This window comes from Acipenser ruthenus, chromosome 24, assembly GCF_902713425.1.
Source record: "Acipenser ruthenus chromosome 24, fAciRut3.2 maternal haplotype, whole genome shotgun sequence".
Lineage (NCBI taxonomy): Eukaryota > Metazoa > Chordata > Actinopteri > Acipenseriformes > Acipenseridae > Acipenser > Acipenser ruthenus.
Genome location: NC_081212.1, coordinates 21,192,229 through 21,210,519, shown reverse-complemented (window position 1 = coordinate 21,210,519; position 18,291 = coordinate 21,192,229). Strand labels below are relative to the sequence as shown.

The window sequence follows — 18,291 nt, the reverse complement described above, 5'->3', positions numbered from 1 at the left end:
TGTTAGTTAAAACCATTCCATTTTCATTGTTTGATGTTTAGTCTGTATAAAATATAGTAAAATATTGGTAATACGATATCCATAATATTCCCCAAAATTAAAATGACAGCTTTAGCAATATTCAAGTTGACACAATTCCCTTTCTGAGCAGGCGCTATAACACCAAGTGACCTCCTCATACAGCTTACCTCAGAGGCGAGTTTACCACAATGATCTGGGTTAAGTCTACCCAGAGCCCTAGCATGGCCTTTTAAACTAACCACTGTGACACAGGTTTTCAAAAGGTGCAAAATAGCTAGGCTGCAATCATGATCTAGGTCACTAAATAACTTTGCATGTCTTTAACCCACAACATTTGGATCTGTGCCATATGGAATACCATAAGCCAAGGTCATGTTAGTTCAAATGGAATAAAATCTAAATTATCGAAAGATTTTCAAATGGTAGAGCCAGATGTTCCAAAGAGCATTTTAATACATTCCCTTTCATGTACTGTATGGTATATGTGTTTGCAAAACTGTTTTCTGCAGATTGTGTGCACACTTGCAACAAGTGATGGGACTATGGTGGGTGCAATCAACCTTGATTTCAACAGTTCTTCCTCTGTTATCATTCATAGATTTTCTTGGTTTGTCAGTGGAAACGTTACTTGTTAATGAATTCTGCATTGCCTTTTCGTTTGGTTCTGACAGTCAATGGAAAGCATGCTATGACTTCAGGGGTCTGCAAAAACCACAGGAAGCTTGCACAGCTCATAGTGGACATGTGAAAACATCTACACTGCTGTTACAAACAACAACCAGTCTTTGTGAAAAAACACCCTTTTTCTGAAGTAGCATTGTGTTGATGAATACCTTCTGAGAGAGCACTTTTGATTGCCAATGTTCTCAATTTGGAAGTGCTTTAGTGTTTGTTTGTTTTTTGCGCACCCACAGAATTAATTTCACTTATGACCAAAGCTGGAATTTGGATGTGGTCCCAAGAAAGTGGACTGCAGGTCAATGCTTTGATGAGACCTGTGAAAACTGAACCTTAAACGTGAATCAATGAAAATCTGAACCATTTCAACCTAATTTAACATAAAACCATTAGCAATGCTGAACAATTAATTTAAATTAAATAAGTGTTTTGGCAAACACAGCGTCGTGTGCTGTTTTACAACGAGAGAACCTGCAAGAACCTGCAAATCATTTTCTTAAATAATACCTTAATTGTTCAGAAATCAATATCATGATGATTAGCAACCAAACATCGCCCTCCAGTGGAGTAACAGGGTCAATGGGGACACGCTCCTGATAATATCACTGCGTTTATTATCACACTCCAGTTAATGGAAACGAATTTATAATTTTCTGCACTCTATCATTAATACTGTCCTGTATCACAGGACCGTCAACAGTTAGTACGCTACTTTTAATTCATTGCATTTGAATCTTCATAACTTTTTGAAGGCACATAGACGAGCATTCAATCTCGTCTTTTGGGGTTAATTCCCGATGTCTACTGTACTGGCCAACCGCAAATAACATACAGAAAAACAATCATCTCTCTCTTTTGAAAAATGATCTGCTCAAAATTGGTTATTATGATGGGGGCGTTAGACAAGGATTATCAAAAATCACATAAAATGATCTTCTTTCAATGGTGATAATTTGATATATCTTGTTAAACGCGCAGTGAAACTCAGAGAAACATAATAGTCGGCCAAATTCTTCCGGTAATTGACACGTGGTAATGTTTGTGTATGCGAGTGAGAAGGGGTACAGGTTGAGGATAGTTGAGATGGAGAATACAGACTTTATTCCTTATGTTGTGAACGCAGGTAAAATTTTAAAAAATCGTATACCGGTTATAAAGGCAGATTGTACAGTAATATGTGATACTGGATAACATAGCGGTATATATATATATATATATATATATATATATATATATATATATATATATATTACGGGGAATATCGCCTGATTAATTAATGTTAATGTAGGGATTTTTGTTTTCGGGTTTTATTTTTGATCACATCTCGTCCCTTTAAACGTATTTTGAGCCGATTGTGTTTCCTAATTAAACTCATAAAAGGCTGTTAATTACAAAACAATGTCACTTGTTTTTACCGTCATATCTTCACTGAGCTTGATTCTATTTTGCTTCATTTTTATTTCAAACTGACGTGACAAGTTAACTGCTGAAAACATCTAACTACGCTTGTAACATCTTTTTGTGCAGTGGTGTATATGTGTACATGTTTTATGTATTTACAAACCATTGTGTATGTATATTGAAATGTATTGTAACACGTTTTAAAAACAAAAATATTAGCTAAAAAACAAAGTATGCATAAATTAAAAGGCATACACTAAGATTAATTAAATTGGTTTTCTGCTGTTGTGAGTGCCAAAATAGATTAAGACTGTACCAAATAAAAAACATACCCCATCTTTGTTAGTTCTGTATTGTTGTTGTTTGTAAGTGTTGTAATTTTGATCCTATTTTTGTTTGTTTTTTCTGTTACCCTCTCCACAGCAATGGATGAGAAAAGTCTGAAGCTGCTTCCCTTGGACACTGAAGACCAGGGTACCCAGAGGTGTAGATTAGGACCAGGCACAATGGCCAGTCTAGGACTGAAGATTGGTAGCCTGGTTCAGATCTCTCTCCTCGGTGGTCACTGCCTGTGCACAGCTTGGCCAAGAAGCGACCTGGCTGAAGGTTTCATGCAGTTTGACTCAAAATGCGTTACAGTAGAACTTATTGGGAAAACGTATAACATGTGTAGCGTGAACCTTAATCAGATCAAAATGGTACCCTGTACCAAACTAAAATGCATACATGTTAAAGTTTTTGTTAAAAATGTGGAATTTAAAAAGGGAGCGACTTCTGCTCTGCTGCATGAACTTGTAAAAGAAGTGCTTCGTAACGTTTATGTTTCACAAAGCCATGTCGTGTCCTTTGCATCACTGGAAGCTCCTATTGAATTAATTGAAATTCAGAGCTTAAACCCTTCTACCTGTGAGGCTGGCCTTATCACTGCTAAAACAACCATAGAGATTACTGAAGTCAAGAGGCTGGAGAGTTACATGAACCAGCTAAAGAATTCTTCCAAGATTCCGTTGGGTGGAATGGAAGATGTTTGCGCCTCACTTAAAGAAATTTTAAACCTGCCGTTTCATTATCCAAGAACATTACAGAGACTTGGTCTATCTTGTCCTAAGGGAGTACTACTTGTTGGGCCTCCAGGGGTAGGGAAGACTCTGCTTGTAAGAAGTGTTGCTAGGGAGGTGTGTGCCCATTTGGTCACTATTAGTGGCCCAGTAATACTGGGCTCGAGGCCAGGGGAGAGTGAAGAGAACCTGAGAAGAATTTTTCAGCAGACTAAAGAGGCCTCTGAAGATGGGCCGTGTGTCCTCTTCATTGATGAATTGGATTCGTTGTGCCCTAAGAGGACAGGCTCTACAAATGCAACTGAAAACCGCCTTGTCGCTCAGCTTTTAACACTGATGGATGGTATCGGGAGCGAGGGCCATATGGTCATTATGGCAGCGACCAACCGGCCAGATGCTTTGGATCCAGCGCTTAGGAGATCGGGTCGGTTTGACAGAGAGGTAATACTGGGATGTACTTTTAACAGGGTTGTGAATTGGAGAGTTAGTAAGACATAGTCTTGTTATTTTATACATTGTAAAGGCAACCTTTATGAAAGGGCCACATGTCTGTTGACCACGCTCTTTCAGTAGAGTTCAGTAGCTCTTTCAGTAGCTATTAAAGCAGGTAGGGAACCCACAAGTAAAGGTAAGAAAAGCCTAGATGGCCAAATGGTAGGTGGTTCAGAGTCCGGTTGCCCTTAACACCAAGTTGAGCACAGTTAATCATGTTTTTTTTTGTTTTTTTTCAGGTCATTATTGGTGCCCCAACCCTGAAACAGAGGAAGTCTATATTAGAAATGCTCAGCACACAGATGCCTCTTTGCAGCGATGTTGATGTAGCCTTTTTAGCAGAAATGACCACTGGATATGTTGGAGCTGACCTTACAGCACTCTGTAGAGAAGCTGCTTTGCAGGCAATTCTCCACAGTAGCCAGGTACTGCATGTATTTCAATTGTACAAAAACTTACAAGCTACAGACCACTTAATGCTTCACAGAAAAAATATATTTAAAAGTGTCTTGCTGTGATCCAAACATTTTATCTTTTTTATCTCTTTTTTTTTTTATCTTCTGAAGGACGCGGGGAGTCACTTGATAAGAATGAGCAACTTTTTGGAAGCACTGAAGAAAGTTCATCCATCGTGCCTCAGAAGCAGCATTGGTCAAACTGACTTCAGACCTGTTGCCTGGGAGCACATTGGGGGTCTCGAAGATGTCAAGTTAAAACTGAAACAGGTATGTGAAAGGGTTAGTAAAACATTAAAAAGCAGTATCTTCTGAACCTGAATAAAAAGGAATCTATTCAGTGTTTGTTTTTATTTACAGATATGAAATATTTTTGCTACTAAAGGATACAATGTGTATTGTTTTCTATTCTTCTTTTAAAGAGCATTGAATGGCCAATGAAGTTCCCTGAAGCGTTTATCAGGCTAGGACTGTCTCGCCCAAAAGGGGTTCTTCTGTATGGACCTCCAGGCTGCGCTAAGACCACACTTGTGAAGGCCGCAGCCACCAGCTGTCACTGTTCCTTCCTGTCTGTCAGTGGAGCCGACCTCTTCTCTCCTTATGTTGGAGACTCGGAGAAGACGCTGGCTCAGGTTTGAACTGACAGTCTAAAAATTAAGTTATCTTTACGCTTTCTGACCAGCAGGGCATACAATCTGTTTGCGTTATACTGTATGCAAAACAAATTGTCAGTGAACAATAGCTTTCTTGTTGTTGACTGAAAAACCTCAACAACCTCTGCAGCATAAACAAAACAAACAAATTCTATGTTTTGTACAGCCATATGACATTTTTTGTTGTTCTTGGCAGTGTGTGTGTCGCTTTATTTTAAGTTTTTGGAGAGTGTTGATGTACGTTAGAGTGCTTTTTAATACAAGAGAATAAACTCCAAACCCCTAATTAATTAATCAAAATAATGGATGAGTTTTGTGGATAGGACCTGTTGTGTTTCAAATATTATGCCCATGATAAGGCAACAGCACACAAAGCATTGTCTCTCTGTGTTGCTGCAGGTATTCCAGCAAGCACGTGCGTGCGCCCCGTCAGTCCTGTTTCTGGACGAGATCGACTCGATCCTGGGATCACGGGCAGATAGTAAAGCCAGCAGAGGCGTTCAGGACAGAGTGCTGTCTGTGATTCTCAACGAGTTAGATGGGATTGGACTGAAAGTGACAGAGAGGAGAGGACCAGCAAGTAAGAAATGCCTACAGGAAGGTTTGCCAGAACAACAGGAATGTGACAGGCAGGTATGTGATAACAAACCCTGCACAAGGTCATCGCTTCTTAAATGGCTACATTGTTTTCCATGATGCATGTTCTTTTCAACGCACAGTGAAAAAGTGCTTACCGGTTTTGCCGTATGAAAGTGACAAACAGTGTGTGTAGAAGTATCTGTTCATTGCAACCATGTCAGTTGATGAATGCACCAGGAAGTTGAGTATTTCCTTGTAACTCTGCATACAAAGTTAGTTATGTAGCCATAGACCTCATTGAACACCATCAAGGGTTTAACACAATTTGTGAACAGGAAAAATAAAACAATAAAATTGTTATTAGGTTTGTAATATTAAGTTTATTTAGCAAAAAGGTGCAAATTGACCTTGATGAATCTGGCTCCATGTGATTGGTTCTCGAAAGAATTAGCAAAAGCAATCAATAGCACCAACAGCCCACTTGATTCCTTGTTTTCTTCAGCTTGATTATCAGGAGGTATGCAACAAAGATGTCCTGGTTGTAGCTGCAACGAACAGACCTGACCTGTTGGATGATGCGCTGCTACGACCCGGAAGATTAGATAAAATCGTTTATGTGCCGCCTCCTGACCAAGAGGTAAATGAGAACATTTGCTGTGTATCTTCTGCTAATGGTGAAGATTACTGTTGTAAAGCACTCAGGAAGTGGATTCGGTCACAGTTCTCTAAGAAAATAACAAGCACTCATGGTTCTAACAGAATGGCGTGTTGTTTATAAATATGTTTTTCAGAAAGTATATTGGCTATTAACATTTAATGGCTGTGGGGGAAAAAAGACAAAATGGAAATGCTTTATATTCACTGGTTACTTTTTAGAACCAAGAGGTGTTCCTCACATGCAGAAGAATGGTTCCTTCTGGTAATACGACATGACATTTTACCCATATTTGGACACTGGATCCCCCAGGAAAATATATCATTGCAAGATCTCCCATATTGTTATTTTGCACAATCCAACAGGCCAGGCTTGCTATATTGAAGATTTGTACAGAGAAGATGCCATTAGACTCAGATGTGTCCTTAGAAGATGTAGCAGAAAAAACAAGTTTCTTCTCCGGAGCAGATCTTGAAAATCTTTGCAAAGAGGTAAGAATATGTTCTGAAAAATTGTCTTCAACATAATCCTAACTAATCCATATATTTATTTGCCTTAGATTATTGTATGCAAAAATGATTAAAATGTTTGATCAAAGTGAAATGAATCTGGCTCACGGTTCTGTAAAAGGCAGGTAATCTCAAAGGGTGAAATAAGTTCCCTTGTGATATTATATTAAAAAATAAACAGTGCTTTAAGGATTGCACTGTAAAAAATATACAATGATATTAACATTACTGAATAGAATTATGTATTGCAATAATATTTTACTAGCATATGGCCCTTGTTTTCATACATGATTAGGACTTTGCAACTCTGAATCATATAAAATATGAAATGACTATTCTTAGAAAACTCACTTCCCATTGATTTGCATATGATAAATGATTTCTTGTTTTATGCATTAGGCTGCTTTGCTTACATTACAAGAAGAAAGTCTGGATGCTTCCTGTATAAAACATGCCTCCTTTGTGATGTCATTGGAAAATACAAAGCCCTCCCTAACAGCACAGCAAATTGAGTTTTATCAGAAACTGTTAAAAAGGTAGTTTTTTTATTTTTATTGCACTCTCCGTTTACCAGCCGTTTGTAGAAACCTGGAGATTGAAGGGTCTTTACTGGTACATCTTTTCACTGTACAATAAAATATATTACCTTTCATTTGTTTTGTGTTTTATTTGAGCTCTCCCTGAAAAATACTAATTTAATCAAAACCAGCATTTAAACAATTTTCCATTCATCTGTACAATATGTTATATGTATTATTAAATTCTTATTTATATCTAAATATGTGTATGTTGTTCTCTTTGCCAGACCAAAGTGCTCCTGACAAAACACCTGTATGTCATAAGATACAGGGCCAACTGCTTACCTTATACAATAATAAACTGTTATTAAAGGAAGAGCTGTATTACTGTGAAACAAGCAGTGTCCATTACTGTGTGTGTGTGTGTGTGTGTGTGTGTATTTATAATGTGTAAAGATCTAAGAAAATGGGTCATATTTAGTACTCACAGCTAATAGCTATGCAGTATATTCAATTTTACTAACCTTCACTTCTGCACTTCTTGATTCCAGAATAATCTTATAAGACTTTGCTGGCCTGCTTCTATGCAATATTGTTGCTTATTTTTAAATATTATTCAATGCTGGAGCATGAGATTTAGGAATCACTCTGTTTGCAAGCACCAGAAAAGGTAAGGAAGCTCAGAGACCCCTTCTGGTCAGGTGCACTGCAAGTTCAGGCAAAGCTGTTTCAGGCTGGGTCCTGACCTAGTGGGAACAGTCGGTCGGGGACATTTGAATTGGTCTTCATGTAAAGTAGAATGATGCAGGTCTTCTACCTGCACGTCAGGATAATTAAAACCTTAGGCTACATGGGGTTGTAGTTAAAAATCCACATTTGCTGCTAGCTAATACAGAAATTAATTATTAATATGCTCTTTGTCTTTCCCATTTAATACAATTCTGTTTTAAAACTGACAAAGACTGACAGCCAAAAACACTTGTCACACCGCCCTGGTGTTAAAATCAACGTTGGTTGCATGGTTCTCAAGTAAATAGCACTGGATTTATTAGAGGGCACCTTGGTTATCTTGCTCTGCAGGGGTGTCATCCACACATTAATAATCAATGATCCCAAGCAGGCGAATGCTGACACCAGGACATTGGTAAGTTCCTTAAAAGCACTTGTTGAGAAACAATACAGCCCTTCTAGTGATAGACTTCAAATCTATTCCTAATTACCCTTTGAATTATGTATTTTACTTTTACAATGAAAATATACAGGAGCAGGTCCCTACTGCTAAGAAATAGAAATAGGAACAGCATTGCCTATGTGATGTTTGTCTGAAAGCTGGAGTGTACACTGAATGGCAATGAGTCCCAAGACAGTGTGTGTACGTGTGTCTGCAACTTGAAATGCCCTTGTAAAAGGGCAGGGAACAAAAGCGGTCTACACTAAAATATCTACAAAGAAATTAACTGATATACAAAGATTTTAGAAATTCGTATTTACAATGAATTCTTCAAGGCTTTATCTATAAAGAAAACAATGTAAAAAGTGTTATCAGCCACACCACATAATACATCCTAGCATTTTGTCCCAATTTTTAATTATTTAAGACCACCATTAAGCAGTAGTATGCAGGTTAGGGGGGTGGGGGGTTATGCATGCACTGCTCTGCTAATGCTTTATGAATAGGGACTATACAAAGTGCTGTGTATTCAGCTGGGTGATGATGACACATGATAAGATTGTCTTCCCTGACGCCTGAGCTTCCAGCACCTGTTACCTGTACAAAAGCACCGTATGATATCCAACGAAGCCCTGGTTTAAATTAATTTGTTAAGCAAAATGTTATCTCGGACATGCTGTAATATATTAAAATGCATCTCCATTTTGTTTCCGAATTCCAAACTGCACACATTTTTTAATGACGCTAAGAAATGTTCTGGTATCCCTGAAGAAATATACAAACACCTTGTAGACTCGTGCTGAATCAGTGTTTCTCCTGTTGGCAGAGTTATGGCAGGTGTTTCTACTTTTTTGCCAAACCCCATTACAGAATCTTTATTCGGTTCTCTGTTAAAAGGTGAAAGGTCATCAAGCAAGCTCAACCCAAGCTGGTTTAATAAAGGTACAAAGATGGGCAAAACCACAGTCAGCATTTGATTGTTTTTTTTGTTTTTTTTAATATGGAATATGCGTTTTAATAGCAGATTTGGCAATGTCAGGCGAGTAATAAAATGTTTCTTTTTTGGCATGGCAAGGCTGTATAAATACCCTGTGATGATTTGCTGAGGTTCTTTGTACCACTATGTAGAAGCTGGTAGTAGCAATGACTCATTCTGCAGATTGAGTAAAAAAAATGACTAAAATGCCAGCAGCCAAGCTTCTTGAAACGTGAATCAATAACGTAGAATAACAGTGCCTCTGAGGCCACGACAGAGTTTCTAAATGAACAGAGCAGGCAGAATACTTCCTTTTAAAGCAACATGACACTAAAATCCACATTGGCTGCTTCTTCAAAGTAAGGCTAAAATTAAACATTCCCATTCCCTTTTAAAATGTACTCAAGGTGCTGGGGTTCTGATTGATTACAGACGAACTAGGAGTGCAATGCTCATTCATTAATGAAAATTATTTAGTGCACAGGGTCCACCTGTCTTTTGTTCAGTGTCGGAAACATTTCAGGATGAAGACCAGTCATACTGTGCTATGTTTTTTTTAGGGATAATAAATAACACATAAAAAATTTTTTTGCACACTGACATTCAAACTTCGAGAAAAGCAATATCAAGCACACTGCGTTCTTCAAGAAATGCTGCTGTCGGAACGTTGACCATACTGTAAATGAACCCTTAATGAACACGGCAAAAGAGGAACCCGTTCAAGAAGAAAGTACAAACATTGTTTATTATTTGCCAAAACACAACACACGCATACTGTATGTCCAATTTTAAACCCCGGAATGGTGCTGTCTGCCTCTCAAGTGGTACTGAAGGCGTTCCTTGAATTGGAACTTCCAGAATTGCTCATCCGCCTCTCTGTCTCACACACTGCCACCAGACACTAGCTTAGAAAGGTTCTTACGTGTTCTATTTGATACTGCAGATCATATTGTTGTTCGATATTTCTTTAGAAGATAACAAAAATAGCACAACATCTCAAGACACGTTTCTTAATTAATAGTAAGTATACTATTTTTTAATTTTTATTTTATCTTTGCAGTACCGGTACAAATACTACTACTACTACTATCCCCTATTATTATTACTACTACGACTACTACTACTAATAATACAGCCTCATCCTCTTCAGTACTGTGCTGCACATCCAGCAGGTGGAACCTGTAAATCGCAATTTCAAATGAAACCAGACGAGAAAACAAAACTAACACCCTCGACCGATATTAGAGGAAGTTTAAAAAAAAAAAAAAAAAAAATGTATGTGGGATTGTCTACGTGACTTGGACCTCGTCTGTCTGATTCAACAACCATATAAGTGCGAGGTTCAGCAAACATTTTAAGAAGCCGAACACTTGTGAAGAAGCTGAAGAAGGTAGGGTACACCTTGCGCTGCTGCAATACAGCAAACACACAAACAAACAAACAAACAAACAGCACTGTTGACCATCACTTTGGGAAAATTAAAAAAAACAAAACATTAAATTAGAAGAAAGGAGCGGTAACCGGTATTTTATTTTACAGTCTATAGTATGGGTACAGTAACTTATTTATCCTCTGCGTCGTGCAAAGAAGCGACCCACAATTTAGAACGAATAGATAGCACATTCTGATCTTACATGTTCACTTTTCTTAATTATTTAGAGTCTTTGACATCACCAAAGGAAAAAAAATGTCTGGATTTTTCAAGATGCTGAAAAAAAAGAAAGAAGTAAGTTTTTATTTAATATGCATTAATAAACTGTAAAAGCTATTTCTCTTAAATGTATATTCTCTCAGTGTTTGATTTAATGAATATTTAAAACGTATATACCTTGCATATTTGCTATATATGTTTAAGGACTACATTTCATAATATTATCAAATTTGTTCCTGTATCTACATACAGTATATACACCATTTTAAGCCTAATTAATTCAGTTTAATAGCACTATTATTATTATTATTATTATTATTATTATTATTATTATTATTATTATTATTATTATTATTATTATGGCTGCCAGCATTACACTTCAGCCATCAACACCAGGCAGGATATTTACATCATCAGATGGAAAGAAACGCAAATGGATGGAGATGGATCACATTAGTTTACTGTAAAGCTACGTCTTAGTTGGCGCTTATCTTGGCGAGAGCGAGTTCAATTCAGTATGAAGTTTTAACATCTACTCTCATGTAATGGAAATCATTATTATATCAGCATAATGTTTACCGTGTTCATGTATAGAGTAAGTGTGATTTATTTTGCTTTTTAGCTCATTCCTCTTATTGGAATTATGACGTTTGCTGCAACAGGAGCCACCTCTGCTGGTATTTATTTCTTGGCAACAAAACCAGACGTAATGTAAGGAGATATTTGATTTATTTCTTTAGAAATAATAATAATGACACAAAAGTAAAGTTTCCTTAATTCTAGTACACGACAACAGAGAATATGATTGTATATACAATGCAAAACCCATGTTTATATTAGATTGCAATTCAATATGTTGCTATGCGCTGAAGTAACTGAAAAACTGGGAGTTGCTCGAGCTGGCTTGAGATTGGAGAAAAGCATTCCTTCCTGGTACAGATACTGTGGGTGTGTAGCATGCATACATGGGTGCGTTTTTAAAAGATATCAAAGAAATGCTGCCAGCAATTAAAATGTTACTGTAACTGATATCTGTTCCAAATTGTAGGGTTAACATAACAGCGGAATTTTACAGTGGAGTTGAGAGACGTTTGTAATACGCTTGTTGTTCCTTATCGTATGTATCGTTACACAATTCTACTGCTTATTTTTAACCTGTCACTTTTTTTTATTATTATTTTACAGTCTTTTTAAGTCCAAAAATCCAGAACCCTGGGAAACCCTAGATCCCTCCAAACCTCAGAAGGTACACTATGCTCAGTTTATTTCAATTGATTTTAGTTTGTGTTGTTGGTTTGTTATATTGAAGTCCGCGGTTTAAAATAGCATTGGAGAGCTTGCAGGGACAGCAGGACCTGAAATAGGTCATCGTGAGATCCTATAGGAGCCATGGTGCTGATTTGCAGCTAAATAAACTGGATACAACTAAGAAGTGATACAGTACTCTAGAGCCCCCATCACTAATGTACTAACATCCATTCAGTTAACTGTTGTCTTTGCAATTGAGTTACCAACATTTCCCCTGGCTAGACACGCACTGTCACTCAGTTGACACCTAAACAGTGGTTTGCTGAAACTGCTTTTGAAAACAGGCCAGGTAATGTACAATACAAACTGGTATAAAACCACACTGTCTGTAAGGGGCAGCAGTGTGGAGTAGTGGTTAGGGCACTGGACTCTTGACCGGAGGGTTGTGGGTTCAATCCCCAGTGGGGGACACTGCTGTTGTACCCTTGAGCAAGGTACTTTACCTAGATTGCTCCAGTAAAAACCCAACTGTATAAATGGGCAATTGTATGTAAAAAAATAATGTGATAACTGTATAATGTGAAATAATGTATAATGTGATATCTTGTAACAATTGTAAGTCGCCCTGGATAAGGGCGTCTGCTAATAAATGAATAATAATAATAATAAAAGTGCTGTAATTCAGCAATCTGTTTTACATTGTGTAAAAGATACCAAGGAGTCAAACAAAACTACCTCATTAAAATTGCCATGCAATTCAAGCATGCTGTGGCCATTCCGACTCATATCAGTGTCCACATCACAATGTAGGTCTTGTCAATGTTCAACATGGTTCATTATTTATTGAGACTGGAAAAATAGTGTGGGCTGTTTAAACAAAAAAAAAAAAAAACATGGAACAGAAAGATAGGTGCAACAAGTCAATGTTTACTCAACATGACATATCAACTTCGCCCCACACATTTATATTTATATATCACATTAAATGTGTGTGTGTTGTGTGTGTGTGCGTGCGTGCGTGTGTGGCAGTAGAGGTGTAATAGCTTTACTTTTTTTTTTTGCCTTCCAGCTTTTAACTATCAACCAACAGTGGAAACCAGTGGAGGAAGTACAGATTGTGAAAGGCTTGATGAAGTGAAGCCCTGCTGTCCATCCATCCATCAGTTTAAACATTCATCCCCCCCCCCCCCCCCCTTGCTGGGTTTCTGAGCGTCACACCCTCTGCCTGCACCCTGTCAATCTAACGGAATCATTTCTGCACAGACTAGACTCATTGAAAAACCAGTGTGCGGAAATGCTTCTGCTACTTTGGTAGGGTTTGATCACGAACAGGTCTGTCCGCCTCATAGGGTCTGAAACTCGAGGACTAACATCAAAAGCAATCGCCGCACAGCTGGGAAGACAGGAGGTTAGCTGCACATAAAACGGTATTCATCGTTTGTCATTGTGTTAAAATGTGAAGTATCATGTTTATTGTGTATATATTGGTTTCAAATAAACAATAATATTTGAAACTCTTAGCATTTGTTTTTGTTTCAATTATTAATAAGAACAAATAAGTATGTACTGATCCAGAACTATCACACACTCAGTGGTAGAGAAAAAAAAAACTATTACAATTATCAAAACTTGCCTGACATATTTCACATTTATTTCACTTATGTATATAGATGCTGAGCAGCATGAATCATAGTTCCGATGAGAATCCTGTAACTAAATTATTACAAGGCTGAGCCTGCACCCGAATGCATACAAGAAATGGCTGGACAGCCTTAATTGAGTTTTCCTTAATCAGCTACACTGGCCAGTCTGCCCTGCCTCTGATAGCATTTGAAATTGATACAGGACCTGGGTGACCCATTTTTAATACATGCTGATGGAGCAGTAGTTAGACAGCATACACTTAACTTGCTTCCATTTCAAAACCTTGCAGATGCTTTTAAATAAGGCCTGGTGCAAATTAAATTACCATATATAGCAATGTAATCAACCTTATTTTAAAATTATAAATGTAGTTACATTTTGAGGAAATATACATCATAACGCTAATTTAGATACATATTCACATTAGTTTAATAAATAAAAATGTCCCCTAACTATTAGCAATCTAACTTAAACTAGAACCTATGTTCACAAAGCCATGCTGACATGTTTAACTGCAATAATGTAACACTTAAATAAACTGCTATTTTCAGAACTGCAGTCCAAGCCCGAGACCCTATTGAATGCTAGCAGGATATAAAGCATGGTTTTAACCTTGTTCATAAGAGCAGTGGTGCAAAACAGGAACAGGAAGCAGGTGATAAAGCACAGCGGACCATATTTCTGAGGGATGTGTGTAACTGCAAAGTACACCTTATCATTAATCCCCTAAACTATATAGAAATCACCCCTCTCTCTTTCTCTCTTGGTTTTGGTTTATAAGTGTAGGACTTTGAGTACAGATTAGTAAAGCTAGACGATAGTTCTACTAACAGGACAAGTATAGTGGGGTGTAACACTGAGCAACCGCAAGAGCTTTTTTTGTCTGCACCGTGTCAAACAGTGAGTCACATTTTACAATGTTTTTTTTTCAATTGCAAGTGAAAGAGATAAAGGAATTTTTTGTGCAACTGTTATATTTTCTTTAGTCTGGTTTGACATTTATTCAAGACCCATTGATGCAATATACAGGGGAAAGAAAAGAAATTGAGACACCTGCCACAACATCGTTAATAGGGTGTATACATTGGCAACATGTGACCAGTTTGCAAAGTGCTTAGATTGTTCTAGAGGGATATGTCGCTGTTCCTTAATGATCACCACCACTTACACCCGAAGAACTGGGGTTGTAAATCCTCAGCAAAGCCAGCTCTCCAGACATCAGTGTTCCTTGGAAAACAGCAGTAATGTGTGCAGTCTTGGATACTGAAGAACTAGGCCCTCTTCTGTTCTGAATCAGAAAAAAATGCCCCATCTCCACACCCTCATCAGAAAATAATATTCTTTGTGAATTGTTTATTGAACCTTAACAAGAAATTGTGAAATATGTCCTGTATTAAAATGGCCTCTTTTTTATTATTATTCTAGCTACATGACCAGCCAAGATAGACAAAGCTGTTTCAATTTTACACATCCTGAAACCAACCCCCACAGTGACATCAGAGAAAGCTGGAGTGTGTTACACCCTCTGCCGTTTCCTCATTGCTGCAGACTGCTGAGAAACTGAGCCTTTCAAGAATCCCTGAACCATTGTGAGTCAGCAATTTCTCCAGCACTGACAATGAGTTACTCAAATACTGTGCTTCAAACCAATGGGGTTTGGACAAAAACAAGAAGATCAGCAATATGTAGCACACACTTTTGTGGCTTCCTAGCTTGACTGATTCATTTGTAAAGCAAATGAAATTCCTAATATCTATTCTGTATAGTAAGGAAGAAAAGCTGCATTTACCTGCTGCTGGTCAGTTTCACACAATGTGCAGACTGTACTGTACAGTATCTCACTCTTCAATTTGTTATTACCAACCACATTCACAATCCCAGCGATCTAATAGAACACAATACAATATTTGAGTACTACAAAAATATTGTGGTAATGGACAGCAATTTCTTTATAAAGCAAAAATGGTTTTGAATCCCACTGCTGCCACCATACAATATGTGCGTCTTGGCACTATTGAAGGACTCAATCAAATAAGCTAAAGAGAAGTTCCTTCAACAAAGCTGGCTGGAGTTCTATGTATTAGCCCGGTCTTTACAGCACCCCATCACAGCAATACATGCACACCTAAATGGGAATGAAAATAATTCCTTAAATCTGAGTTCTACCTGTGCAAGCAACAAGTCCAGTGTATAAAAGTGTTTCTCTTTCTGAGTTCACTCCTATTGGTGTTGTTTAAAAGCACAATTAGTGAGCAATCTGACTCATATTAATCTTGTTAATATGCAAGAGTCATACATATTACATGAACTGCAGTGACACGTCTCTTTAAATGTTAGTACCAGTATGGAAGGGTAAGTAAAGTGCAGTAAACTCCCTAAACTCTCACGTGATGTGTGACAGAACAATGAAACAATGACCCTGCTGTTGCTGTAGCCTGTAAAAGTATTTTAAAATCCCAAGACACTCATGCAACACAGCCATGGAAATCCCCTGCGTCCTGGAGTCATGCATTACAAACAGTGTAGTAGTGAACGCCAGGGCATTTGTTAACACATGTCATGCTGGTCATTGCAAATCTGATTGCACTTGCTACAACATGTTGGTACAGCTATGATTCCAGGAGGAGGGATGTGGGGACTTTACCATATGAACTAATGTGGAGTAAAAACATTCATTTCTGGTATGTGTACAATTTAGTATCTTTACATTGTATTTTTTATTTTTACATTTCTGTAGCTCTCTTTTCCCTACTAATCATTATTGGTCATTGAGACTTCCCAGATATTAAAAGAAATCTGTTATGCAGTAGGTGTGCTTGAGTTTTAAAAGTGATTAACATGTATATGTCTCACCTCCACATGTGTTTAACCTTACATGCTGTTTTTCAAATGATAGAACTAGAAGTAAATCAATCAGTCTGATAACAAACCGAATGCTGTACTCAACAGACCGTTTATAATAATGTACTGTAAATAAATGCTTTGGTTATCTGCATTGAGGATCTGCTTTTGCTAAAGATAAATTATGTTTACTGTAACATAAAAGTGTAGGTGTAAAGCATGAATCACATACACCAGAATAATGATCTTTGTATCCGTTTCTAAGCAACTAGTGTGCCAGTTATACAAGCATTAACATTTATTGATACAGTTGTTCACTGACAGGGCCTGACAATGGCTGCATGGACCTGCAGGCAGTCTGCAATGTTTTATTACCAACCCCCAATTACACAAGTACTTAGATTGCTTTTATAACTTGTCAGTTATAAAAGTTTACCACAGTATTTTTGCAGTTTTCCCATGGTGATACTATACATGGTTTGCCATGGTTTTTTTTTAATATGCTTTACCATACCTCTCTGGGCTTTAAATGCATACGTATGTTTTACTATGCTTTTCACTGCCATTTATTACATTTTGCTATGCTTTACTGTGGTACACTTTTAGAAGGGGTGGGATTTCATCTTGTCATTTCCCACGATTCCTGTTCTGCACCTCTGTCCTTTCTGGGAAATGTGTTATTCTAATATGTCAGAATGTGTATTTGTTTTCCACACCTTGATAAATGTAAGATTACTCAAATATTAAAATCCTACCTCTGCCACTAAACTGCATTCACACATAGTAATAACCAGCAGAAGGGATAGAACCTTGGTCATCTTTGTAGCACAGTGGTACTCAACTCTGGCCCTTGAGATCCATTCCAGTCCTAGTCTTTATTCCAACCAGGTACTAAATTAGTTAATTGCCTCTTAGCAGGTTCCATTAACTACATTCCAATGCAGTTTTACAATGTTTTAAGGTCTGCATGGCCTTACAGTGACACCCTATATCCTATCCAGCTGGAGCACTATAGGGCAAAATCAAACAAAAGCAGTTTCTACAATATCATAATATACTTTTATTAAACTTAATACCATTACTGCTGTTTATATTATCACGGTTGTAGCTATCCAATTATTTCGAATTGCCATAGCTCATTTTCGTCACTGCACGCCTCTGTAAGTTTTCATGATTATGTAAGAAGCGTCAATCAATTGACCCCTAATGAGTCGGTCTTGGTTGGTTATGATGTTTGTTGCTTAAGGCCATTCATTATGTGTTGGCCAATAACATTCAAAGCAGGTCAGTCATTCTGAATGACATCTGAGGAATACATGAGCCAAGCATATGGAAGAAGAGAAATCACTGACTCATAGCTCCTCTCGTTGCCAGAAAACTAAACCGGACAAAACTGCAACCTGATGAAAAAAGGAAATTGAATTGTTGGACCCAAAATAATTAGTCGCTGGAGACGTTTTACTGTCTTTGGAGAATAAAGCAGGCAGGATATCTTCTTAGAGCAGCAGCTAATTGAAAAAAAAAAGATGGGATTAAAATCTTAGGATTATTAGAGATAGGCGGCATACGTGCTTACCAGCAACCCTCTTATGGTATCACTATTGTTTACGTGTTCAAAGTCTGCTGAGGCCTGGTGTGATGTCTTCATGTTAGTCACACTCAACTTTACTTTCATTTTCTTCATCACACCCCTCCCTGCCTGTTGATCTTTCTGAATGCTCACTGATCACTTGCTTTTGCA

General features: G+C 37.6%; 2 protein-coding genes across 3 annotated transcripts; both read left to right on the top strand.

Moving 5' to 3' along the window:
- Nucleotides 1-1,680: 1,680 nt before the first annotated feature.
- Nucleotides 1,681-7,153, top strand: LOC117429400 (ATPase family gene 2 protein homolog B-like). Its single transcript, XM_034048826.3, has 9 exons — nucleotides 1,681-1,822; nucleotides 2,524-3,599; nucleotides 3,890-4,075; nucleotides 4,217-4,375; nucleotides 4,528-4,737; nucleotides 5,158-5,391; nucleotides 5,840-5,974; nucleotides 6,358-6,483; nucleotides 6,901-7,153. The coding sequence occupies exons 1-9, from the start codon at nucleotides 1,735-1,737 to the stop codon at nucleotides 7,039-7,041; spliced, it is 2,355 nt and encodes a 784-aa protein (XP_033904717.3). The 5' UTR covers nucleotides 1,681-1,734; the 3' UTR covers nucleotides 7,042-7,153.
- Nucleotides 7,154-10,047: 2,894 nt separating this feature from the next.
- On the top strand, nucleotides 10,048-13,585 carry LOC117429927 (normal mucosa of esophagus-specific gene 1 protein-like). Of its 2 annotated transcripts, none has more exons than XM_058999259.1 (5): nucleotides 10,048-10,186; nucleotides 10,826-10,892; nucleotides 11,440-11,528; nucleotides 12,003-12,063; nucleotides 13,135-13,585. In XM_058999259.1, the coding sequence occupies exons 2-5, from the start codon at nucleotides 10,854-10,856 to the stop codon at nucleotides 13,201-13,203; spliced, it is 258 nt and encodes an 85-aa protein (XP_058855242.1). In that variant the 5' UTR covers nucleotides 10,048-10,186; nucleotides 10,826-10,853; the 3' UTR covers nucleotides 13,204-13,585. The 2 variants fall into 2 exon arrangements, with proteins under 2 accessions (XP_058855242.1, XP_058855241.1); XM_058999258.1 differs by lacking the exon at nucleotides 10,048-10,186 and adding an exon at nucleotides 10,427-10,556.
- The last annotated feature ends 4,706 nt before the right edge of the window (nucleotides 13,586-18,291 follow it).